Source organism: Fringilla coelebs, assembly GCF_963513975.1.
Source record: "Fringilla coelebs genome assembly, chromosome: 4".
In the NCBI taxonomy this organism is placed as follows: Eukaryota; Metazoa; Chordata; class Aves; order Passeriformes; family Fringillidae; genus Fringilla; species Fringilla coelebs.
In genome coordinates, this window is record NC_140032.1 from 26,944,465 (window position 1) to 26,971,679 (window position 27,215).

Below are 27,215 nucleotides of genomic sequence, written 5' to 3' on the forward strand. Positions count from 1 at the left end.
CAGAAGAAAATTTCAGAGTATGAGACAGTTCTTGAATCTAGTGAAGAAAGGCATATTAGGAATGAGGGAAATTGAAACTATGATTTTTCCAGTTCTCAAGTTGGTGAGGATGTTCCAAGTGGTGTGCACATTTCACAAAGACTTTTGAGGGTGAAAGAAAACAAGCAGAAAGCACAGACTCAGTGGTCTCATGGAAGAGAATACTGTGCATTAAATACATCTGGTGAGTAGAACTACACACTGTTTAGCACAGTTCTTGATTGCAGTGAAAGGAATTGTGAACTGTGAGGGAAAAATACTTTAGAAACAGCAGAAAGGATGAAGGCAATACATGCTGTGAAGGCTGTAAGCAGTGAGTCATAAAAGAAGACTGACAGTCAAAACAAGCCCATCTTGTTCTTTTCCTTCACATTCCTGCCTTTTCTCTCACATCTTCATTTTATGCCTCCTCCTTCAGTCCTATGTTAATCTACCATCAAATGTTCCAGAAACTCCTCAGAGCTGCAAGAAAACCTCCAGACATTTGGTGATGGGTCAGACCATGGTGGACACTGGTACCAGAAATGAAAAATGAGGGCTGGGGATGAGGGTAAAACAGAAAAACCAGTCATATCAAGTTAAAAACAAAAGGAGTTTGGAGCCTGCATGACTGTTTGGGTCCATCTGAAAGACATTTGTTTTCTGGCTTTTTGTGTTTAAGTGTGTTATCTTACCATCAAACTTTTAAAAATAAATCCAGTCAACTTTTGCCCCTAGAAGCTTGATATTAACAGACAACCAGGCTCTCAATCATACATTGCCACAGGCCACAATGCCAGTTTGCACCAAAGCATCACTCAAATAATGATTTCAACTAAGGTTGGGCCAAATGTTCACCTGAAATTTTTTAGTGATGCATAGAGATCATACTTTCACATAAAATATGCTGAATAGGGGTACTATCTTGAGCAGAACATACCCCGTTTTGCAGTATCCCTGAGATTCAAGAAACTTGGTGAAAATCTACCACTAAGACAATCTACACTAAAACAAAAACTGTTGGAATTTACTAAAGTACTAGTGACTGAAACTCCTTGATATCAAGAAACTTGAAAGACATTTAAAACACCAACTTGCATGAGATGGTTGTATGAGACTAGGTACCAGATCATGTTGTTATAGAAATTTAAGCAGCAGCTAATTTGAAAATGTTTTGCATTGTATTTGAAATATTTTACACCTTGGTTTGCAGATAGACAAAGACATAATACATAAAAATGTATGGACTTGGGAGGTTTGCAGAGGAGATCCCACTGCTCTGTTCACAGCCCCAGCTGGAACCACAGGAAGGAGACACAATGGCAACACAAAGACACATAAAGGCAGATTATCATTCAGCTGCAAAGTACCACAGCTGTTAATCAGTACAGTAAATGTTATCACAATAGAGTACTGACATTTCTAGCCCTTGTACAAGGCTCACTATGCTTCAAGCAGGATTCAGGCTTTCATGGTGATTAAAGGCAGATGTCATATGTAAAAGTAAGTTTATAACTTAAGAATACCCGGTTCATTTTTCTGTGTGGAAGGAATCTTTCATTCACAGGACATCTTCATTGGAGGATGCTCACTGCAGCACGATTTGCACATGGAAGAATATTTTTTTCCTCTCTTCAGGTTGGAGAATAAAAGAAAGTTAGTTATAGAACCACATCTTATTCCATCCTGTGAAATGTATCAGGTTAATAATTTTCCTGTCCAGTTTTTTAGCATCACAAAAAACTAATCAGGTTAACATCTTTCAGACAGCAGCAGATGGCAGAACAGTGATACTCCAAAGAAAAGGACATTTTTTCCCTATAAATGCGTGAACTGCAACAACAACAACTACTCAGCTTGTATATAAGATTAAATATCAAGTGAAATACAGGCATAGGCAAAATGATATTTATCGTGAAACATTATTGAAATCCCACTCTTCTAATCTTCTCCTCCCATCTTGGAAATGCTTTCCTGCTATAGAAGTTGACAGCTTTCTTTTCAAACACAATTTAACTCAACCACCTACAAGCTGTTTCTTCAGCTCCCTAGCTGGACAGGAATCTTCTGTGCTGGTATTCACCTGCAGTGGTGAGCAGACTGCACAGCCAGGGCTGGTGTGGGTATGTGAATTTTTAGGACGCTTGTTATTAGAGAGTACATGCTTGTCTGTCATGATGTTCTTTGCCTCTTGGCCCATGTGTCCTTCCTTTGGTTGGCATGTGGCAAGTCCTCTCCTCTTTTGGTTCCTTTCAGCCTTCCCATCATCCCCACACGGAGCCAGGCCAGCTGGGTGGCAATAGCAGGGATTTTGCTGTTGGCCCCTTGCTCTGGACAGAAAGATGTCAGACTGCTTTCCCACTGCCAGCTGCAAGGGCCATGTGAGGGCATCCTGGCTGCCGGGGATTGCTCCTGCCACACCTCCTCCCCATCCATTTGTCCAGCATGAGCTACAACTAGAAAAACCATCCCACTTTCTGTCCCCCTGGGACTTCCCTCCCACTCAGCCAAACGCCTGAGTCAGCATAGCTATCCCTCATGAAATCCCATTTGCACAAAGGGAGACCACTGGAGCACACGACATCTGGTCCCAATATCTAAAACCACTTAAATCACGCATGCCATTCCAAACATTTAAGGACTTCAGAAGTTTTTAGTTTTTTTCATATATATTTCCTAGTTGCTTCATGCAGAAAGCATTTATGTTCCAAGTTTTGCTCTAAAGAGGTGGGCAAATGTATATTCCACCTCATTTTAACTAGGAAAAAAAAATACCCTGCTTTATAGATAAGACCAGGTCTGGCTTAAGCTACTTTTATGTTAACTACTTTTTAAAGAATTATTTTAGGAGAGTATCAACATGTCCTGAAATACAACACAATTCAGATTCCACTAACTGGCAACAAAAGGTGGTTATTATATGCAATATAAAAAAGCCCCCAAATCTATCCAATAAAGAAAGAAAAATCCCACAAATTCAGCTGTATATGCTAGAAGGTGAGGTTCCAAGATATTTTTCAGTTAGTTACCCATTGTGATTTTTGGTAGCAAAGAATGAACTCCTGGCCCAGTGGTCAGCACTAGACTGATCCTCTACGGACCAATGCTCAGCTCCAAGTCCAAATGTGAGCTTCTTGCCTTGCTACACCTGTAAGCAGTGGTAGCCATGCTAACAAATATTGAGTGCTCTGAAAGCCTGATGCTGAGGCCTGGATATGAGAAATAACATTGAGCGTAGCTAAGAATTCCCTTTACAGCCCCCACCTACACTGTGAGTCATGGTATGCTGATGCCAATAAAACAGAGGCAGACTTGAGTCCCCTGTAACCTATCTAGTGTGAGCATCAATAGCCATCAAGTTGTCACAAGATGCAGTTCACCATCAACTGGCTTCTTTTTTCAAAAGCCAGTATGGGTATGGCTGTGTATCTCACAGTCTCTCTTGCACAGGTCTTACAAAAGAGAAAATACAGCATTTTGATACACTTTCTTTCCTTCTTATCTGGCTCCTCACACTTCAGGAAGGGAGTGCTTCCAACCTTTACCATCATAGCATACTCATACTACTATAACAGCAGGAAAATCCAAATTCCTTCTTAAAGTACTACTAGAAAATTCTGAAATTACTCCACAGCACTCCAGTTTTCTAACAAGCCTTCTGTCAGTATGCTCTCAGGACATGACAATCAGACTTCTGGGTCATAAGTGATATTCCGTATGGAGACACCATCGCAGCAAAAAAAAAAAGGAGGTCTGAGACACCCTGGTTTGATGAGAGAATCCAGAGTACCTTTGTTATATATTATAACACACAAAATACATTAAATCATTTATCTGAGTCTTGGATCCTCTTTTGGAAGGAAGACTAATATTACAAAGCTCTTTTAGACACTGTTTATTAACATCAAAATGAAATATGAAAAGCACTTTCTGTTAAATCCAGGATCTGAACAACTCTTATAATGTACCCTAAATGCAGTAAAATGGTACTGCAACAGCCAGAAATCACTGCGTTATTAGTAAAAATATATCTTTTTACTACACTATGGATGTTTACTCCTTCTAAAAATAACTTTTCGAAACAACATCATCACAATTAAGTTACGCAGAAATGTTACCATGTGAGTTAGCACTCCAGTTGTCACTCGGGACCCTCACATCCCAGACTATTTCTAGTTTTCCTGAAGCAAACATTTTGATCTTCCCAACAGAAAGTGCTGCAGGCCCTAGCAAAGATCACATACCCCACAAAATGTCTCTGCTACTGTTTAAGAAAAGCAGCATGGGAAGGGGTGGGTGAAGATAAATCTATACACAGTTGTTTCTATTTAAAATTTCACCTTTTTTTCTTTTTTTATAACCACTACAAAAATCCTAAACTAGTCTCAGAGTAATCTCTTCTCCTGCCTCCAAATAATGTCACTCTGCCACCTCAGTCATGGCCACTTCTGTCAGACCCTAGCAAACTACTGCTTGGTGGTCTCACTGTTCTACTCTGAGTCATATTTTAATTAGTAAGAGCATTGAGAAGAGATCAGTGTACAGATATTGGCGAATCTTCAAACAAGAGTACACGCTGTCCGTTTTATTCACAATGAAAAAGCTCTTAAAGAGATTTTGATAAAGATTTGCCTCCTGCTTGCAGCCCACGTTTGTAATGTTTATATAAGTGAGGGATATAAATCTTTTTCAAATGAACCCCACGGTTTTTAAACCAGCCTCGTTATAAACTGCCTGTTTCCGTTTTGCCTGCCTAAGCAAGCAATGCAGAGCCTGCTTGGGATAGACTGGAACTAATTTAATGTGCTCCAGGTTTAATCCCCATCCTCCCGGCTTTTACTGGCAGATTTTACACAGAGGACTACTGCTGACTTTAACAATGATTCATGTGATAAGTGGGTTTTGATTTGTTTTTCCACATCAGAAAACATGCAAGAGAAATGCCACCAAAATAATTTTAATAAAACATGGCCGAGACGGAGCAAAACTGAACTAAGAATAATTAAACTTTAACACAAGAACTGTTTCTCTGTGTTTGATTTTATAAAGGCGAATTTCTAGCTCGCTTTATACAGAAGAGCAAAGGGATGTGCGCGAACATCTCCGCTGGTGTGCAAAGAGGCAGGCGCGCAGTTTCACAGCCCAACACGCTGGAGCGCGGGCCGGGATCTGCGACGAGGACGGCGAAGCAGCAGGACAGGCCCCCACGGGGGGACAGCCTTCACGGGCTGTCTCCCACGGGGGGACAGCCTTCACGGGGGGACAGCTCCCACGGTAGGACAGGCCCCCATGGCCGGACAGCCCCCACGGGGGGATAGCCCTCACGGCCGGGCAGCCCTCACAGCGAGACAGCCCCCACAGGGGGACAGCCCTCACGGGGGGACAGCCCCCAGGACCGGACAGTCCCCACGGGGGGACAGCCCCCACGGGGGACAGGCCCCACTGCCGGACAGCCCCCACGGGGGACAGCCCTCACGGCAGGACAGGCCCCCCACGGGGGGACAGCCCTCACGGCCAGGCAGCCCTCACGGCCGGACAGTCCCCATGGGGGGGCAGCCCCCACGGCCGGACAGCCCCCACGGCCCTCAGGCTCCCGGCGGCACCGGGCGCTCCCAGCAGCGCGGCCCGAGCGCCCCGGGCACGGCCGCGGCCTGCAGGTGGCGCTGTTGGAGCGCGGCGAGCGCGGAGCCGCCGCCTGGCAAACTGCTCCGGGTTGAGCTCGGCCTCTGCAGCGCTCAGCCAGCAGCAGGAAAATCCTGCTACGTCCTTTCTGCTGCGGGCATGCTGCTGCGCTCTTTTTTCTTTTTCTTTTTTTTTTTTTGTTTTGTTTGTTTGTTTGTTTGTTTGTTTTTTGGTTTTAATTTGTTTTAAATTCGCAGGAGCAAAACGTGTTCATTAACCCGGCCCACTGAAAAAGGGACAGCACTTACAGATGTAATAGCTGTTTATTTTTGTAAAAGGCAACTGAATGACTGATGCAGAGACCACGTAGATGCTATTTTGCAATCATCTTCTCGTGTATCGAATTCCCTGCTCATTTACATAAACCAGATGTTTCCCCGACAAACCAAATTCCTTGAAGAAAAACCAGAAGTTGCTATACTTCATGTCCAAAATGAAAGATGATGTGAATGTTCCATTAGCCACTAAAGGCAAATGTATACTTAAAGTGCAACAGTTTCCTTTTATTTAGCACAACTTTTGTGAGGGCTTAGATGATCCTCGGCAGAAGCATTAGAAAAGAAAAATGAAGCTTCTTAAAGTTACCCACTGGCCTCAATAGCTTCTACTTCCCTTGGGAGTGAAATGTCTTTGCTAGATCTTGACCCTCGAACCGGTCCAGAGAGTGGACAAATACTCTGAAACAAGTAATCAGAATTCCTCATTCCTGCAGGAGAGGATCCTGGAATCTTTCTTTCTGGTACCAGATTCCCAGAGGATCATTGAAAAATAAGAATGATTGTTTTACTAGTTGAGTGATAATTTAAAACTTGCAATCTTTTAGTACACGTGAGTAAAGTGAAGGACATGAAAAATATATATTTGCTGTTACTGAAAGAAAAAATTATTATCCGGAAAAAGTTCTGAAATCTTTGTTACCCCTAATTCTTACATCTCTTACCAAAAACCAGCTTGCTACAGTTCTAGATTACTACAGGAATGGCTATGTTTTACACTAAACTGAAGTGCTGAATTCATGGAGGATGCCTGAAGGTTATACTTGTTACTAATCTTCCAGAACATACCCTTATCCTTTCAATACAAGGATCTACCAACTTTTGGTGTGAAGTTATTAAAAGCCTGGTAAGAAGAGGAAATTCTCAGGCACAGAGTAATAGAAAATTTGTACTAAAAGCAAAACATTTAGCCTGAGAATAACTAGTAGGCAACTGATCAACAGTCAAATGACCAATAATAACACAAACATCAGGAAAAGAGCAAGGGTGAGCTCCAAAAGCCAGTACTTCATGGTGTTCTCATCAAAGAGTACAATTAAATGTAGAATATTTATTTCCATGGCCACAAAATTCTGAACAGGCTCTGATGCTGCAGGTAGGAATGCAGAAACCACACAGCAAAGGCAACTTTGCTAATGGCAATGGCAAAATAATGGGTAAAATTTTTTGATTTGAAAAAATGTTGGGAGTCCTGGGATGTTCCAAACTCACTCTTTATCCTGAGACTGAGGTATCAATGGGCTTTGCAAGAGCTGACTCAGCTTTCAGCTGTAAGAAGCTCTCCTTGGAACCAGCACAACCCTCTTTTCTCAGCTCTTCAGCACAGTCTAGCAAACACCAAGCCAACTGCAAAATAACTGAGAATTGGACATACAGAACCACTCTACCAGCTCTCAATCTTTAATTAGGTCACACGTTTCACTAGCCACCTATCTCATCTAACTATATCATGAACTGAGAAGACAAGGTTATTAAATGTCTATAACAAAGCACTTATGGAACTTCTGTGGTAACTTCAGTGAAACAGAATTGAAACAAAATACTCCAGAACAATGTGTTACAATTAACCTTTACCATTGGTCCTTTCAAAAGACACTGCGACCCTAGAAGGGCCATGTGGCCCTAGTGCATGGCAGTCATGTTTCCCTCTCCTGACAACAGCAGAGCACTGCCACAAAGGCCACAGTTCTCACATCCAAATGCTCCTACACTGGCCACTGAGACAGCCCTACCAACTACTGTTAAATCTTCCACGTCCACAAAAGCTACTCTGGGTGCCTCAAAACCTTCTGTACTAATGTTTCCACTTTCTGGCAAGAATGATTACATGAACATGATCATGTACAAAAGGATAAACATCTATCCACAAACTGAGCCTCCTGCCAACACAGACAAAAAAAACTGACATGTATAACAGGGGAAAAAAAAAAAGTTAAAATACTGTTTTGGCTGCATCCCTACAAGCTGCAATGAGCAGCAAGCCTTTGAAAGACATTCCTACAAAATAACAAGTTCTCAGCTTACAGTTGTCTCTACATAAAATAATGTGGCATCATCATATGCTGGCAGAAATTTAACTCAGTCAAGAATAGATTTCCCCCCAAAACTTATTATGCAAATAAATAAACAAACAGCATGACTGATCCACCATTTTAACACAACATAATCAAAGCAATTCTAAGTCTGCATTTATGCCTTTTTTTTTTTTTTTAATTGAGGGGGGAAACCCCAGTCTCTCAGTGTATGTATGGAAAAGACTGCTCACATAGTTTGTTCCCAACACTCACAAGTAATACCCACTAATTACCATCAGACCTTTACACATCTGATATCAGAGGGGAGGGCTGAGCCCAAGCCCATGCTACATAATTAAATTCAAAGTTTCCATCTTAGAGCAAGGACCAGATTGACAGCATGTTGAAGCAAAAGCCCTTATCTACACAACTGATAAAGTAAGTATGCAAAAGCCCAGGAGGTTAGGGGGTATCCTGAGCTCCCATACTACTCAAACTCTGCCAATTTGGCATCAATTAGACCCCTAAGAATGAGACTGATAGTCTCAATTTACTTGGTATTTGCCATGAATAGCCAGGATGTAACACTGCCTTTAAACCAGTGGTCTAAAACTAGAACATTTCCTCGCTTATTGCACATCAAAATCAGTGTCAAACTGGTTCTTCCAGTCACATCTGATGTTTTTCAAAAAATCAGTAATGATCATTGCCTGGCTGCAATATTTGTGATACACTGCTTTATCTTTTAAATTATGTTGTAGTCTGACAGCTTCAAAACTGACTTGACAGTGACAGGACTCCATACTATTGGTGGAATTTTAGTATTATTTCTACCAGGTTTCAAACTTTCCAGAACTTAACTTTTATATTTAAAGCCATCCACTCACAAAGAACAAACAACTCACTCCAGGGATATGATACAGATACTTTTTAAAAAATCATGGTGCAAAACACAAACAGCTGTAAAAATTAAAATATCAAGTCAATTTTCCTGACACTATATAACTGTTCCCTAGAGTGTGTATTTTGTTCAAAATAAGATGTAATGTGTGAAGAACTGAAAAAGAAACTCAATGTTTTTTTCTCAGGAAGTTTTCCCCAACAGATTTTTGTCAGAATTACTCTCCTGGTCTGTATAACATCCTTTGCTTCTCAGCCTTCTATGCCTGCTACATTATTCAGCTGCTAGACTGGTGAATTATGAGGTTATGAATAACATGATGTTCAGTATTTATATAAAGACTGCACTTAAGATGTTTTTTGGGAAGAAATGCAAAAGCAGCTTGCTTCTCAACAAAAGAAACCTAAAAGTACATGCAGAAACAGACATGGAAAGCTGACATTACCAACACTGAGAAGCACTTGGAACTTCTGCAATGGGTGTGGAAAAGTTAGGAAGGGCGGCAATTAGAAATGTTTTGGAAGAAGAAAACATTTTTTAGGGTGAAAGTTAATTTTTACTGTGCCAATCACAATTTAAGTTAAATTCAAGTTTATTTTTCCTCATTCAGTTTATGATCTCATCTAGTCATCAAGGATGATTGATGATGTTTCAGCATTTGGGCATTTGCCAGTTGCAAGTAAAAGGGAATTATTTATTTTTCTTTAGCACTACACTGCTGCCATTAACTGTATCCCACCCCTTTTGTTTACAGCCTGTCACTGAAGCCACAGCTTTATTTTAATGTGGTATAAGCTCTTGTCTGGGGTTGATAGTGTAAGTGATCTAGCAGACATCTTGCACAAAGAGCATCATTTTGCACAGAAAACACACAGCCTATACTTCTGAAATTATCCCTGCCACTGATCCAGACAGGATTGTCCTCTCCCATTAAAATTTGGACTTCAAAGCCGTAAGTGAGCAATGGATGCTGTCAGTTTCCTTGTGGTAAAACTACATTTATTTAATCCCTTTAAAAACAAACAAACAAGAAAATTACTTTGACCTTTGCCTTGGCACAAGGATTTGAAATGTGTATTACATGTCTAGCATGCTGTAACTGTGTCCAGCTGAACTGGGCCAGATTTATGTGCAATTAGGAAAAAAGGAAACCAAAACAATTTCATTTTCATATTTGTTAATATCAAAACATCTTGTAGCAGCATTAAGTTTTAACTGAAACACAAAGAACAATGAAAAAAGAAAATAACTGGAGAAGGAGTGATCTGATAAAAACTGCATTAAAGAAATAATATGGACTTTCTCACTTGCATTTTTTCTGGATTAAACTATTCAAAAATGTATGTTTAAATGTCCCCACTTTGGCTGTTCATAAGCCACAGGGAGGTTTTTTTGCATGAACTCTTCAACCTGAGAGTTTTAGCAGAAAAGCTTCTTTACAAGGCTTAATTAAAAGCAGGTTTAAGTCAGGGCCCTCATTCAGTCTGGGTTTTATTTTGGCCTTCGCTCTGTGTCAGAAGTCAAGTCCCAAAAGAGAAATGAAGGTCATTATAGAGTCAAGAGAATATTTTCTCCTTCATTCTAAGCCCAACTAAACATGTTTCAGGTTTGAGTTTGGGTATCTCCAAATGAGATTTTATATAATATGCACCTAAGGGTGAAACACAAGAAGATGCTAATCATGATGTCTAACTATGCCCTACATAATAAATAATGTGCCAAAACCACACTGCAGTCTTCTTTGCATGCAATTGGTTTGGTATGGGAAATGTATATTCTAAACAGATGGACTTCACAGTGAGTGTACTTCACACCATCAGATGTTCACGATAAATGCAACGTCATTGTCATGAAGCATGGTAAATAGTCATGCAGCCACACTACAAAATGCACTGAGCAATGTACCAAACAGAACTGCACTGGCAGATCTGTCGGAAAACATTCAACATTTTTTTTCCAGAATGTTTTAAGTAGTAGTTTCTTGGAGCCTTTTGACATTGAATACTAGGCTAGTGGTTTTTAAAGCATGCTCTCCTCAAAAGCAAGATTATATTTTAGCATGAATAACTATAAAAAAGTTCATTGCTATCAGTCATTCTAGTGCAAGGAACAAGGACCAATAATCAAGCAGTTAATCACTTCAGCTAACAGGAAATGTACTATATTATCGTTGGTGGTTTTGTAACTGGACAGTAGGCACAGCCTAGTGCGTCCTGTTTGCAACCAATAGCAGAAGCAGATGCAAGACTGTGATATTTGTCACAAGCATTTCTAAGAACAAAAACATGGTGATACTTTTCAAAAGGCTTTTCAATGTTCACCAGATGTGGAGCACATGTGACCCTTGAATGTGAAAGAATAATGTGACAATAAAGTTGAATCAATACAACATGTGCCAGTAATCACACCAAGATGACATGCAAATGTTTCAAAAACAAAAATATGCAAATTATTTTTAGTTCTTCAGGACAGAAAAACCGGGCACCTGGTCATCCATGAGTTGCCGTTTCCATCCTCATTTGAAAGCCCATCTGCTTGAAATATGTTTCTCCCTGTGTGAGACAGCATCTAGCTTTTGTATTTTTACGTAAAGAAATTCCATTCCTGTGCCATTACTTACTGAAAACAATTAAGAGTTAGATTTAAAAGATTTTAAAAGATTTAAAGCTTTCCTCTGCTTCTATGTATTTTATGAAAATAAAACTCCTATGAATAACACATGCAGGAAAATGATAAGAAAATTAGTGCCAGGCAGGAGTGCTTCAGTGATGTCTTAAAACTGTGTCTCCTCTTTTGACTTACAGAAGGGAAACATAATGTGAAGAGGCACACCACTCCATGCTTATCTTTACTACTCTAAGCCTACCCATCAGATACTAAAGAAACAATTCTTTTTCTGCTAGTGATCATTTCTGAAGGAGATCTTGCTCAGGCTATGGATAAAACACATATGCACACAGTGATAGGCTAGGAAACAATTAATTTCACAGAGACAACAAGACCATTTGCAGATGCTGATATTTGAAGTTCAAACCCAGTCTTACATGGGTGAATTCATATAGAGAAAAAAATTCATTCCATGTAGCTCAAAAATGGTATGAAATCAGAACCCAAAGCAAAACATTTAATTTTTGCAAGCTGTTAACAGACTTCCCCTAAAACAGGTGGTGGCCTCCCAATCTATACATTTGTTGCCAATGCTTGCAGTCAGACCCCTACAAATTAAATATGGGCACATATGTCTTCAGTATATTCAACCTCTACTCTGCAGATGAAACTAAACCAGCATGTAGACAAAGCCAAACTTGGCCTATGCCAGTGAGTGACACTGCCTTGCAGCAGCAGCACCATGTGTCCTTGTGCAGCTGCTGTCATCTCTGTGGGTGAAATGAGAAGATGCTGTGAACCATTTCTCTTCTACAGTAGATAGCTTCTCAAACAGCCTTTTCTTCCATGGGACAGAGAAAAAGCACATATTTCCAGCAACTGTGGCAGAAGCCAAGATCACACCAAGACAAGCTTGGAGAAACAGTAGATAAGGGGACACAGGAGGTGCTAACTGAGTTGTTCTAGAGGCTCTCCAGAACTGTGAAATTCAGAGTGCTTGAATGTTATGTAATGACCTTGTGCATTGAGTATTTTTTGGTGGAATTCCAGAAACTAAATAACCTGGTCAGAAAATACAGTCTGGGGAAAAAATCGACACAGAGAGAAGCAAGGTAATCAAATTAAGTGAGAAAGCTAAGAGAGTTTTTCCCTTCTTTTTTTTCTTCTTTTTTTTTTTTTCACAAGAACATATATTTTGAAATTTATTCCTATGTATCATATAGTTACAATCAGAAGAATTATGTCCAGCCGAGGCTACTGTGCAGTAGAGATATTGAATTTTAACTAGTGGTACATGATATGAAGAACTTTAGCTTTTTAAATAATGATGTAAGCAGAGACTTGCAGAGTTTTTTCATAACCATATCTGTTAAAACAGATGTAAGAATGAATGATTTTTAAAAATATACTTTCAAAACCAAACAGAACTTAAAAAATATCATGCCAGTGAGAGCCTAGTCACCAGGGACACCAAAGCCATAATTAAAATATATGTTAATAAAAAGGCACTTGAGGATCTCTGCCAGTATTCCTCAGGGATCCGTTATATTAACCATGATCTGATAATGTTACTGAAAAACAATATTCTGAGCAGATACATTTAATAGCTACAGTTATTAATAGTTACAGGTATCTTACTACAGTATCTACATCTTCCCAAATTTAACTGTCTTATCTCTGTTTCTGTGTTGCAGAAGAATACTGCTTTAAGAAATTCAGATAAAGCCAGAGGCAATTTTTAAAAACTGAAAGAAAATGCTCCTTATTTTTTAGCAGAGAAGAACATTTCTGCTCCATTCATTATTTTTTATCAGAGAAGAACATTTCTGCTCCATTCAGAACAGGCAACAGTACTATGCAAGGGTAGATCAGATGCAACTATGAAACATACCTGAATCCTTTGCTGCTTATGGCTTAGCAGCTATTTCATTTTCCCTAGACTTGAGGATGGGTAGGGATGAAATACTAGAAGAAAAACTGATGAATAGAATTAAGTCATGTTTGGAGAGTTTCTCATCTCTGGCACATTACCTTCTCCTCTTCTCTTCCAAGTGCCCTCGTTAAAAAGAATTTGAAACTTTTCCCTTCCCCAGAGATTCAGATTATAATTTATTACTTATCTGTTATCTACATTTTATTTTCCTGAAGAATAAACCTACATCAACCTGACAGTTGTGCTGAATGGCAATGGTTTATGGACCAAGTAATTTATTTTTTGTAACTACAACCATATGTTTTAACCTGCTACAAAATCATGAAATACTTCCCATCAATAGTCAGTCCAAGTTAGATTTCTATACTGAATGGCTTAATGTGAACGTACAGCATTTCTGTACTTCAAACAAACTGTGTGAGGACATAAACAGCAGTTAAATGTATTCATGCCTTATTAGACACAGCTGCACAAATGGGCTGTCATATTTCATTAGAAAATACCATACAAGTTTTACGTGTGCACAGTACCCTTCATTTCTGCAGGCAACACCACTACTTTAAATTACAGAACACTCGCAGAACCACATGCTATTTGTTTTAAGGGCACACAAAGGCAAACAATCTGGGATGAGGTGGTGCAGGGGAGACATCCAGAAGGAAATTTAATTTTTTCTCCCATACCTACCACATTTTTATTTGACAAAACATTTTTATTAAATAGACAAAAGAGTAAACAGAGACTACAATGCTACATAAGTTTCAGAACAGGGAATGAAGGTAATTTCTAGGTATGGAGCAAATACTTCCTTCTGCTTTTTGGAGGAAGGTGGGATACAAATGAGAATCAAGCAGTCTTATTACAGTCTTGTTAAATGCACTTTTGTCAGGTTTATGGTATGCTGACTTTAATGTTCTGCTCAAATATGGTGCCGTGGGGTGAAATAGGGAGGCTTCTGAAGAGGCATCTTTTTAGACTGAGAGAGTCCCTAAAGAAACCTCATAGCAATGTAAGGTAACTCAGCTGAAGAGGTGTGAACTGGAGAAAACCTAAAGAAAGACAACCCCCAGAGGAAAATCTCTTTTCATTTCCCAAGAAAACTCATGCTTGGCAGTAAGTACTATACAGGCAGTGGAAAGCCAGATTTAATTTTTAAAATTATTCTCCATTACCTACTGCAAAGGTAAAATTCCACTAGTGTTTTGCTGGCCAAACCAGCATGCTGCTTTCAAGCATGACTTGCTTTTCTAACCTAGAGAAGGAGAGCTGAGCCTGCCTTCTTTGCTGGAAATGAGCAAACAATAGCAAGCAAGTCTATATATATATAAACAATTATGTTATAATTTATAATGAACAAAAATCTACCATGGCTCCACAGCTGGACTGAGCCACAACCAGCTTGTTGTATACCAGTGTCTTTTTGTGTAGCTTCCTTTGGCAGGGAGGTTTTCATTGAAAACAACAGTTTTGTGAGTTCTCCAACACACTGCCAGTTCCACTTCACCACATAAAAGACAAAATCTTAAGTCAGAAAAAGAAGTTAAATCCTAGACCACCCTGATCTCAGCTGGCCTGAAAGCTCAGAAAATTAACACCACCTTGTTTTCCATTAAATAAGCAAAATCAAATTAAAGAATATCCTTGTTTTCCTACTGAAAATGCACCTCTGTGTCTGTGCATGCTCCATGTGCTTAGAAATATCTGATCCAAGGAAGTGTGGGGGGCCTGTTGAAAGTTAATATAAGTCATCAAGGTGTGAAGACAAACAGTGGCAGCCCCACTGTTAATTTTGGATATTGCCCACAGCAAAGTTTTCCACTAGTTTTCAACTGTGTTGTTTCCCTGCTTTCTCCTTGCCAGTCTGTAGGAAATAATCAAGTATATCCTCCAAAGGAAGGAAAACCAACTGACAGACTTATATAGTCACACTCAAACCCACATATACAGTGCTGGCACTATCAAACTGGTTTGCAGATAAGAGATTTCAGAGGTGATTACTGCCTTATGGAGCTGTCTACTTCACCATCTCTATTCATATATGACTTTGCCGGCCAGTAACACTCAATTAACATCGAATTGATGAGCTTATTAGCAGAGACTTAACCCCACAAAAACACCCTTAATTCAGTATTCAGCAAAACCTTGATAATTAACATGTCCATCAGGAGGCTGATGAATGGGCATTGCTAATGGGATTTCTGCAGTTAAGAAGCAAAAAGATGAACTGAAGGAATCTGCAGTCTTATATTGCTTACCTGTGACCACAAAGCAACATCGTAAAAGGCACTGCTTACAAGTCCCTGCCTTCCAATACAAAAGATGCTTCTGCCAAGAGTTCTTGACTCCTCCACTTTGTTGGATCCAAAATAATGCATGCCATTTTTCTGTGCGTTAATAAGCCATGACATTTGTCCAGTCTATTGGAGACAATTGCCATGTAGGAAAAGTGCTTTTTAAAACACATTTAATGTATGACAGCCTATCCTGTGCAAGTAAAACCAGAAAGAAGCAAGACAATTTTTTTTTTTTTTTGAGGGTGGTACCAATCTCCTTAAGAAGCAGACACTGAAAACCAGATCCTGCATCTAAAGGAAACCAGGTAGTAGGTGACCCTTATCACTGGAGCACTGTGTAGAGCAAAGCAAGGACTTACTGGGAGTACATGCAACAGAAGCTTTGCCTCTTGGAGCACAATTATCAGAGAAAGAATAAATGGTGATTTATTCAATATTATAAATACCGTGTCTCCTCACTACTCCTCTACATACACTGGCAGGGATTGTGGGCACCTACCTTTTGGCACAGTTCATATAAATTCTTTCAGAAAATAAGGAGTTAATGCTACATTTTAAGGAGGAAAGTCACAGAGGAGAAAGAATGGCAAGTGACCATAGGCAGGGCCATAGCTCTGCACAGGGATTCACAGAGTGGTGAAGGACTCTGGGTTTCACTGGTGGCAGTGTTCATATGACACTGGGAGGAATGCTGCCCTTCTGCAGCATGGCTTAACCAGATAGCAGCTGCCATGTAATCCCAACGTTATCTAAAAAACCTGGCAAGTAATAGGTATTAATTGCTTAAACCTCTAACAGAAAAAAATGCATTTGTGTAGAGGGGGTGATAGTGGTTTTCTGCTTTCCACCCTGAAGAGCTGGCTCCTATCACAATAGTTTATACATTGGGATTCTTTTATTTTACAAGAAGTATTTTGAATTTGTACATAGAACACTAATTTAACAGTTCCAATTGACTTATGTTTTGTGTCTTCCCCCAAGGCTTTAAACATTTTACAGAAGTTGACATTTGTTCACATTTCTTCATTTAGTGCTCATTTTAGAGGTTCTAGGCGACCTGTGTCTGGGTACAAAACATAAGCCCTTTCACAGGGTGAGGGAGGGAGATCTTTGTGTTTGAAATGAGAGCCATAATGGCAATATTTGGCAATTTTCAGATCAAATGCAAACACATTTCTTTGACAAGAATACTGAAAGATATTCTTAATTCCCATGTTATATGGTAACCACACTTAAAATATTTTAACCCCTTGTCAGCCAGAGTTAGAAAAACTTCAGTTTTCTTTCAACAGATTACTAAACTGTCAATAAAGACATCTTCTGCTTACTCTCAAGGCATTTATTTAATGTTAAAACAATCCTTACCTGTATTTTATTGGTACTTTCAAAGTAGTCTGAGCAAGAGCATTCTACATACAGGAAACTATTTTAACTAGAAGAATTCTATATATACATATAGAATAAAATAATTTATATGTGTATATATACACACATACATATCTTTCTTTCTGAGCAAAACCACTTGGAATGCCCTAATCCTGGCATGTCAAACTGGGAAATGGCCCACAACTAAGCTCCCTAAGCCCATGGAATATGAATTGCAGCCAACAAGCTCCTTCTCGATGGAGTGTCATAGATGGTGACACAAAACCAAACACACTGAGAAGACCTCATCACTTCCTCAAGCTTAGTTCACTCTTTTACCTGTATTGCTGTAGTACCAAGATGCCTCCAGCAGTTTAGGGCTCTGCTTTATAGAAGTGTTTAAGAAACACATAAACACATCTGAATTCCAGTTAAAAACAAGGTAGCATGGGCATAAGAGGCACTGAACAAGCAAAAGGAATGAACTGACACCATGTGAGACAAGTGTCAAGATACTTCAGGGCTTGTATATACCAGTTTTTACAAAAGGCCATGAAATTTACTATAAATTTCATGTAGAATAAATACTTAAGAAGTTAAAAATATTGCATGTGTAAGGGAAGAATCCAAAAGTGTTTACATGCAATGGAACTGACTGCAGTGTAAATGCAGCAAGTCTAACAAACAGGTGGCTAAATAAGAACCAACAGTAAATAATTTGGAAGCTGAAGTAATTGATACATGACTATTTTTACTTTATCAACAAATTACATTTGATTGTTTAGTTGTGTAAGACAGAATGTGTATCAGTGTCCAAACTGCAATTTCATCCAAAAGATACCAAATTTCAGAGGATGACCTTTGCAACCACCATGGTATCATGCAAGACTCCCACCAAGACAATTCATTCCATATGTAGCTTTATGTTGAACACTAACTGAGCTAATTTCAAGATTTATTTTTAAAATGTAACATCTCTAATTGTGGGCAGCCAACACAATTTGGGTCTTTCCAAATACTGTTGCAATATCACTTCTGAAGAGATTAACTGATCAGTACTGTAGGCCACCAAAAAGATAATTTATTGCACTGAGCTGAGCTATGTAATTATAAATTACACATAGAAAAAGCAATATAAATAATAACAACAAGGAATGTCACTGATTTTAATCTAGTCTTTGTAGAAGTGAAGGTCTCTCAACAGCTGACATTAATTATTCTTGCAGAGCAAGAACTACAAAAGCTTTTCTATTTTCTCACTTCTTTCTAGTAAACTGCTTGCTTCAGCAGACCAAAGCCCATGCTTAAGCTCTTGGGATACAACAGTTTAGAGTCAATAAATGTTACCTAGTGACTACTGTATCCTGTAGAAAAGCTGAGCAGTCTAAAAACTACATTGAGTTCTAAGCAGGGAAAATTTGTAAGCTGTCTTAAGAGTTTCCAAATTTATTGGCAAAGGATTCTGTGCAGGCATGTGTGTGTGAGGAACGCCTAACCTCTTATGTACAAATAAATAATAATGTCACCCTTCATTAAGTAATGAGTTGTGTACCTTACATTTGTAAAAATGGTGAAGAATCACAGCAGAGGATGACGTGGTTACTAACATCCTAGCTATTAAATCTTGCTACTAAAACATTAACTACAATATAAAAATACTCAGCAGTATTGTGATTTTTCCACTTCTTTTTTTTTTTTTCTGAGTTTGAACGCTAATATTCATAAGAGAATTATGTCATTGATTAAACTCATAATCACTTTCTGCCAAAAGGAAAATAAACACATTGGAATGACATCTGGCATTAAGTCTCTGTTTCCTTAAAAACATGTTTATACTTTCTGTTTCTCAAGACACCAAGGACAACAATAAAATCTGTATTCTGACAAATTTTACAGCACCAAATTAGTACTAATTAGTACTTAGAATTTTAAACATGAAAATACTATACTGTTGAGAGCTCTCCACCTAAGTGTATGTATACAGCTTCCACCACCAAAGTATTTGACCTATTTGTATTACTACTAGGACTGACTAAAAATTACAGTTGCTTTTGCTAAAAGCAAATATTAATGTTCTCTTTTCTATGGTACCTGAAAGGACTTCTAGTTAGATAGGCATAATAAGGGTAGTTATATCCACTGATCTATAGGATGAAACTGAATATGGTGAATATGTTAACAATTTTTGGTTATAGGTTGATTTTGTGAATTTGTTTGGTTTGTGGGTTTTTGTAGTATTGTTTATTATGAATTTAATTCTAATTACTCTTGAGATTATGTGACATTAATCAGCATCACAAAACAAAATTTTGACAGTTCTGAGATCCAATGGTAGCATCATGGTTTTTACATCAATGCTGAAACTGTCTAATTTCCCAGGAAACTGTGAAATGTTGGATAGCAGGTACAAAAACTTTGTAGCACAAAAAATCTCAAGAAGCAAAATTTCCTTCTCCAACCCAGACATCTTAAAAAACAAGAGAATATCCTCATCCTAAAGAAGAAAGACAGTTCCCTGTTTAGGGAAGGGTCACTGAAAAAAATCCTAATCTTGGAATTTAAATGGTGGGGGTTAATAAAATAGACTCCTACTCAGTATGACAAGTACTTCACTCTTAAATCTTGAGAATAAGTTATGCCCGAAGGATTCAGCAAATTCTCAGAGGTAGCACCCAACCTCGGCAATTTTAGAGTAGTGCTATTCAAAGAGGAACAACACTTCCCCTTGGGGCACATTATGGTACTATTCACACTATCTGCTGGCTACTTTTAAACCGAATTTGGAGGCAAAAATCCCTGCTCGGTAAATATATGAATAGTATATGTTAAAAACAGCAAGTTTTTTTCCCTCACATTTTTTTCCCTCACATTTTGTTTACTCTGGAGAGAGCTCCTCCTGTGCTTTTGTATTTCATGGGCCCATACTGCTTAATAAGCCTGCAATAAAGACAAACATTTTAGAGGAACAGGGAATATAGCTAAAAAGTATGGAGTGGCAACACTCTTTCTTATTTTGTTACCTCCCTAAATATTAAATCTTCACTTGCAGGGTCACATGAGGAATACTGGAGAATTACAGGCTGTGTGGTGCAGCATTTGGTCACTGCTCCCTTTCCCATTTATCAGTTTTACATATGGTCAGAATGAGAAAAAAATAGAAAGAGGATCTCAAGAGAAGAAAAATACAATGGGGTAGGATATCTCCTAGGTAAATAGGACAAACTTTCCATTCACACAGCATTTAAAACTGCTCAGTAGTGAAAGCTCTATCATGTGCAGAGGTAGAGCAGTAGAACACAGAGAAAACTTGTGATTGACAAAATGAATCATTTTGATGCATTACTCTTAGATCATGATCCTCTTTCCTTTGAGGTCAACACCATGATTGCATTGAAATCTAATTTCACTCTCAAACTATTCATCCATCCCAGTAAAGGAGAGAACAACACTGTGCTAAGTATGCAGCTGCAGTTTAACAGACCTTCAGACAAAACCAAACCTCCTTGATGCAGATGTAAAAAATTTAATGAGCCAACATAAGTCTGGAAAATGTAGATATTTTAGTTATGACAAAATAGTAAAATGGGCTGTTTTGACCCCTAGCAGACCATTTTTTGAACTGAGTACTTACAACTGAAAAGGGTAAATCAAGGAGTAGAGAGAAAAAGAAAAAAACAAAAAGGTTATTTGGCTTAATAGTTAGACTAAAGGTTTCTTATTAACAATGTGGGCTTTTTCTGAAATAGACTAAGCAGAGAATCATGAGAGCCATCAGAGAGATAGTAATAACAGAAATTCCAGCACTGTGCAGATTTATTTTCTTGGGAAATCTGAGATTCTAACATCAACTGTTTTTACTGCATTATCTCCTTTAGCATCAGCTGGAGTCTGACATGCATCCATCAGCAGAAAATCTAGAATTCCTACATTGTCAGAATCCAACAATATTAGTCCCAGTAGATCTTTTACAAACAGTTGTCTTCCATGTTGTTCCAATATACAATAGAAACAATACTACTTTCATGTTGAAACAAGTACTTCTTATTGAGGATTCTTTAATATTTATTATTTTAAACTATATGAAACATAAGAAATATGCTAAAGAATTTCTCAGTAGTACTGCTGAAATAAACTAGCACAGCAGCAAATTTAGTGCAGTGTGCTATGTACCAACCATTCACAAAGTAATGTCCTGGAGGATTTTTTAAAAATAAAAATAGCTCTAATGTCTTCTGGGTCTCAACACTTTGCTCTCCCTACAAAACCCTGTAAACAGTTCAAAGACAGGCCATGCACTCAGAAGCAGATAATGCATGTCAGATTTTGCCTTCAAAATAGTCTATATAATTCAAAATAACTGTTGTTTGAACTACAGAAAACAAGTATGTGCTTAAGGAACAGTTAGAAATGTTAGCCTAGAAAGTTTGCTTTGGCTAACACAGTTTACCTTAATATGATGGGTGGAAGGCAGAGGGTATAATCCAAAGCCACCTACGATTATGAGAGTGCTTGTTAAACATTTCTTTTTCATGAAATATATAGTTTGGTTGTTCCTTACCTCTGTTTTCTCATTCCCTGCTGATTTACTGCATGGTTTTTATAGAGGCAGCTGTCTGTTGTTGTGAAAACAATGCTGAGCTTGCAGCTTTATTTTAACTCTAAAGCTGAACTGGTTTTAAGATGGAACTTAGCCAGCCTCTGAGAAGAGTTATGTGACATGACTCATTGTGAGAGAGAGAAGGGGACTATGGGCTGTCAGTCCCATCCTCTACAGACAAACTAAAGAATGGCTAGAATGAGTTCTTTTAACTGAGGTGTGAATTTTTCCTTTTTTTTTAATAAGGAAAGTTGCCTATGATACTCAAAAATATTTCAGTGTTACCAAGAGACACTAGTTTTGAAAGTGAATTTAGACAAGAGCTTGCCACTATCTAAGTTTTGCGGTTTTTTGCTTTCCAAACCTTGCAGGAAGCCATTGACTACAAAGCTATGAAGTATGGGCATATTCTTCTTGAAGGACCAGGGACTGCAGCCTGAGATCATGAGGAGAATCAAATTGATTCTAGACATCTGATTTTTACAGAAGTATCTGATTTTCACTCATTTAAAGCTGACTCATTAACTTCATTGGGAGTTTGCTCATCAAGACATGCCTCTTGTTAGGGTTTCAGAAGATGCTTGAAACAATAAATAGTACAGGAAGAAAAGTTTTGAGCTTTCTGTGAACTTCAGCAGAAATTAGCTTTACTAGGTTCTTAGAAACAGCTCCTCCTTTGTTTGGTACATCTCCAAAGCTTAGTAGGATAAAGTTCGAAATACCACTAACTCTTAATTTCCTGAGAGCAATCCAAATGTGATAGAAAATGGTCTGTAAATAATACTGTGGTCACAAACAGGATGCCATAAAAAATGTGTTGGTGGGAAAAACTGAGCGTAGATGACAGTTTTGAACAAGAGAAACCTCACTTTCTTGGTGTGTGAAATTTCAAACTCAGAAAATTACACAAGTTTTACACTTACATAGTAACAAACTCCTCTCTGCATTTGATTCAGCACATTACCTCAAGAAGCATATAATGATAATGATAACATCTTGAATGCCCACTCTTTTGTTTATATAATTTCTTAAAGAAAGCAATAAAGGAATAAATATGTAGGTTCCCATTCCTTTTACCCATTTGGTAATAAGGAACAGCTCCTTAGTACGACATCCCAATGCACGTCATAAACAAATACAAACTCCAGAATGCAACGGAAAAATCAAACCATTAAATATAATGTTTACCTGCAGAAGTAATCGCTCAAAAGCAAGGAAATTGTCCCATTTGGAAGTCTGGGGGTGTTTCAAAGTCTGGACTGTGGCTAGCACAAGCTGTAGAAGACCACAGTGGTTCTCCAAAGCTTTGAGATTATTTCGGAAAAGCTGAATGTATGAGCTGAGCTGTTCAGGGGTGACTCTGCCTGTAGAAAGGAAAACAGGACACAGCATTCAGTGGAGACAAATGCAAAACTAAATTTTTAAAATTTTGAAATTGTGAAAAGGTTATAGAGAACTTTAGAAACCTCTCCACTATAGGGCTGATCTTAGCTTTGCTGCAATCACTGGGAACTTCAGCGGCAGCAAGAGGTCAGGACAAAGACTTAAATCATCCATTAATTGTGCCACGAGATATGTAACATGGCAGGTTTTTAACAATGTACAACAGCTGGTGACATAAAGGGTAATACTTTTGTTTTCAGACAAAGAGGGACATTCATTTCAGCTAGGGAAATAGTATTTGATGACTACTTCTAAACAATCTTTCTGTTTTTAGCAGAAGTCCAGTGGGAATTTGCAAGCTTTTTACCTTACAGCGAATTCAGATCTTCTCACCATTTCCTGAGGGCACATTTTTTGATTAGTCTTGACTCAAGAAACAGATATAATGTTAGTGATGCAAGGAACTGACTTTTGGAGCTGTTCTTGGAACAGACACTTCCATGGTGTGACCCTTCAGTTTCTGACATGCAGTAACCACAGCATGATTTCACCAGCTGTTCGAAAATAAACACCCCAATGCCCACACATGGTCCTGTAGACCTCTTCATATTAGAAGAGCATGAGGGGCACCATTTGGGCCAGATGAACACTACAGGATTAGCTGTTTATCCAACATTAAAATGCCAGCTGAACTGCTCAAGCAATTTATATTTTGGAAGGGATCTCTTTCAGGAAGGAAGGCAGCTCATGTATCTCAAGAAAATCACCACAGATGGCAATTACACATGCCATCAACAGACAGGCAAAAATGGTGTCAAAACACCATCCTAGTTGCAAGTCTGGATTGCCACCCAGTCCAGGGCTGGTTCCTGGAAGCCTCTGCCAGCAACAAGTCATCTTCCTCAAGCAAACCAGACCTAAAAAGCAGGGATATATGAGATAGAGTGAGGAGGATCCTTTAACTTAAAGAGGACAATCTTTGGTGCCAGGAAGACATGAGGATGTCCTGATGCTAAGTGGTTCATAGCTTACAACACTGATCATTTCAGTCAGAATTTTTCCATAAAGGAAAAAATCTTGTAAAACTGCCACTGTGTTTCTTCTCTGTGTTAGGTTATATCATCACTTAACAAGGCTCCCCATCTGCCTTCATCCTTTCAGTATCATATAAATGGCAAATAAATTATTCCAACAGCGAATAAATGTTGAAAGCTCTTCCTCTTAGTTTCAGTGATATCAAGGGCGGTCTTTGGAAGAGCATTTAGATTTGGGAAAGCTGCTAAATAAAGCGAAAACACACGGGCTCTTTATGTGAATTTTAATGGAAAGCATCAAACCGAAAAGTCAGCAAATTAACACACAAATCAAGCTGACACCACTCAGTAGGCCAGAGGGCTGACAAAAAGGCTTCCACGGTTAGCCCACATAGGCTAAAACAGCAACCATGGCCATGTGTGTTTTTAGACTAAACAGTGGAGCTTTCAGTCTTGTTTTATTTCTTTTAAAGCTGTGTCAGGCAGATTTACACGGTGATTTGAAAATGTCAGTCCATGATGCCTTGCAGCATACCTTTGATAATGACTGCATTATTACCCAGAGCAGTCCTGATATATTGTAGCATATTCAAAATCTGATAACTTGCTTCAATTGAGAAAACATGCAGTTGCCAGCCCTTCCCTCATATGAATCAGAAAAATAGGAGGGCTTTCAAAAGTTCTGATTTCAATTAAAAAAAAAAAATTCAAGAGTTTTGTTCCACATTGTTCCTTGTGAAAGTGAATCCAGATGAAGCACCAGATCAGTTTGAGAGCCATTCAGCACCATTTTAGATAAACAATCAAATTCTTTCCCACCCTCAGAATACCACCAAAAGAAAGTCCAACACATATGTAAGTACAAGGAAAACCCTGACCTTAGCAAGTCATTAACAAAACTTATACTGGCATTAAGGAGCGCAGCATCTCATCTGTGATATTTACAATACCCATAGAACCACTCAATCCAGGGTTTGAGAATTCCAGCCAACTTCTACACAGCAATCTCCCTGGACAGCTGGCTGATAAATATAATTCCAGCATTCTACTATTCCAGTAGCAGAGGAAAGGAATTTGGGAAAGTAATTGGTGGTAATCAGCAATTAGATGACTTTTCCTGAGGCCTAAATCCTCATCATCTTCCCTGCTGCTTGCTCACAGAGGGAGATTTCAGCACAACAGACTACTGCTAATCTAATTTCAACCCTACCAGCCCTTAGGATTTTTTGTCCCTCTGTTGTTTCGAATTGTTTCATTTCAATGTCGCAGATAGGTCCTAAGAAATCAAGAGGAGATCTATTTCAACCACATCACGTCTCAACTTTCATTTTGTTCTCTTAAAGCATATTTCAAAGTTCCCAGGCAGAACATGGCAACTACTGGCAAAAGGACTTCAGTGCAAGTGTCTTGTCCTGCTCTCTTCTTCCTGCTCCATCACACTCAGGCATGTCTCCAAACTCTAGATCCAGGCATAATCAGAAGTCTGAGTGGACATCAAAGCCTGACTGTGAGAAATACATTATGCTGACAAAGCACTTGATAATTTTTAAATTCCTGGATGGGGAAAGGAAAATCTTGACCCCAACCACTGTTTTTGAATAAATGCCAGGAATTCCATATTGTCTAAGAAAAAACCTTTGCCATTAACAGTTATCAAGCAGAATGTGTGAAACAGGTATATTTGTCCCAAACTCATTCAAATACATTAAATCCCAATATAGGACTTGAAAAAATGACATCTACTAAAAGCAATGTTAAAACAAAAACCAACCACATACACAAATAAGAACAACTACAAACTTCAATAACAACAACACAAATCACCCCAACACTTTGAAGCCTCAAGCCTCTTCACAAGTATAACAGAGAGGATAAAATCAGTAGGTAGTCACTGGGAAGTGTCCCAGTGAAACCCAAAACTTAACAGAATATAGGAGGATGGGGAGCAGGTAAGAAAAACAGACTGATGATGTGTGAGAACTAATTCAGCTAAAAAACAATGAATGGCTAGTTTGGCACAATTAATATATTTGTGCACTAAAGAAATAATCTTGGGAAACAGAATGAAATAATAATGCAGGGAATGAGACTGGATATTGCAGAAACATGACAGACTAGTGACCAATCTCACTACTGAGGGACCTGTCCTATGAACATCAGTGTGATGAAGCAACTCTGTGTTTTAGGGCTCTGATAAATGGAAGATAAAAAGTAAGACATAACAGAGACTGGACTAGCCTAGGAAAAGAGAAATATAATATTTGTGTCAAAGAAATTAGCTACTTTATTTAGCTCATATCAAGAGTGTGAAAAGCTCCAGGACAAATGTCCAAGAAAAAAAAAAATCTGACATCACATCTAAAAATGGGATAAAATGCAAAGTACATTTATCAAAGAACATCACGTCAAATTGAGATGTAACCAATTAACAAGTTAATTGCAATGCAAATGGATTTAACATAGCATTAATTGTGCCATAACCATATTTGAGTGGGAAAAGACTAGGATTACAAGAATTGTAAGATACCTAAGAAACAACCACAAACAAAAAGTACTAGTATATAAAAAGAAAAGGTAAAATAAGAGTGTTCTTCTGGGTGCTTGTACATATTTATAGTACAAATTTTAGCAACACATGGTGCCAAAACAGGTGCTGTCAGAAGCTTGTGGAACATCATTAATATGGAGAAAGAGCAGCCAGCAGATCTAGATTGCTTTGAGTATTGGACAAATGTAAGTAGGATGAAATTTATCAGTATAAAAATTATGCATTTTGAGACTAGGGTAAGAGCTGTAAATGACAGAAGGAGAAAATAATGTCTAGGCTTCTTCATTGTAAAAGAGCAGGTACAATTCCTTTGTAGTAAAAACAGAGGCCATAGAATGCCTCAATATGTAGAGGCCATAGAAATGCCTCAATACAAAGCCTCTCCCTTCAGGAGTCTGATCTGTGCAGCTCAAATCACTCCCATAAACTTCCTGGAAGTTTAACTCAAAACTGTGATGCATGCACAGAGTCACTATAACAATTACGATGACAGAGAAATAAAGTTAGGAAAGCGAAACAGAAATGTCTGGCTTAATATGGACTCCCTGCATCAGCTGGAAAAA

General features: G+C 38.5%; 1 protein-coding gene across 1 annotated transcript in view; it reads right to left on the reverse strand.

The window, feature by feature from the left end:
• The window catches only part of SCFD2 (sec1 family domain containing 2), a gene marked incomplete at its 5' end in the record, with an annotated part of 187,813 nt that overhangs the window by 115,948 nt on the left and 44,650 nt on the right, over positions 1–27,215 (reverse strand). The window contains one exon of the mRNA XM_084203850.1: positions 22,876–23,051. Coding sequence (XP_084059976.1) covers positions 22,876–23,051 — 176 coding nt within the window. The remainder of the gene's footprint in view (positions 1–22,875; positions 23,052–27,215) is intronic.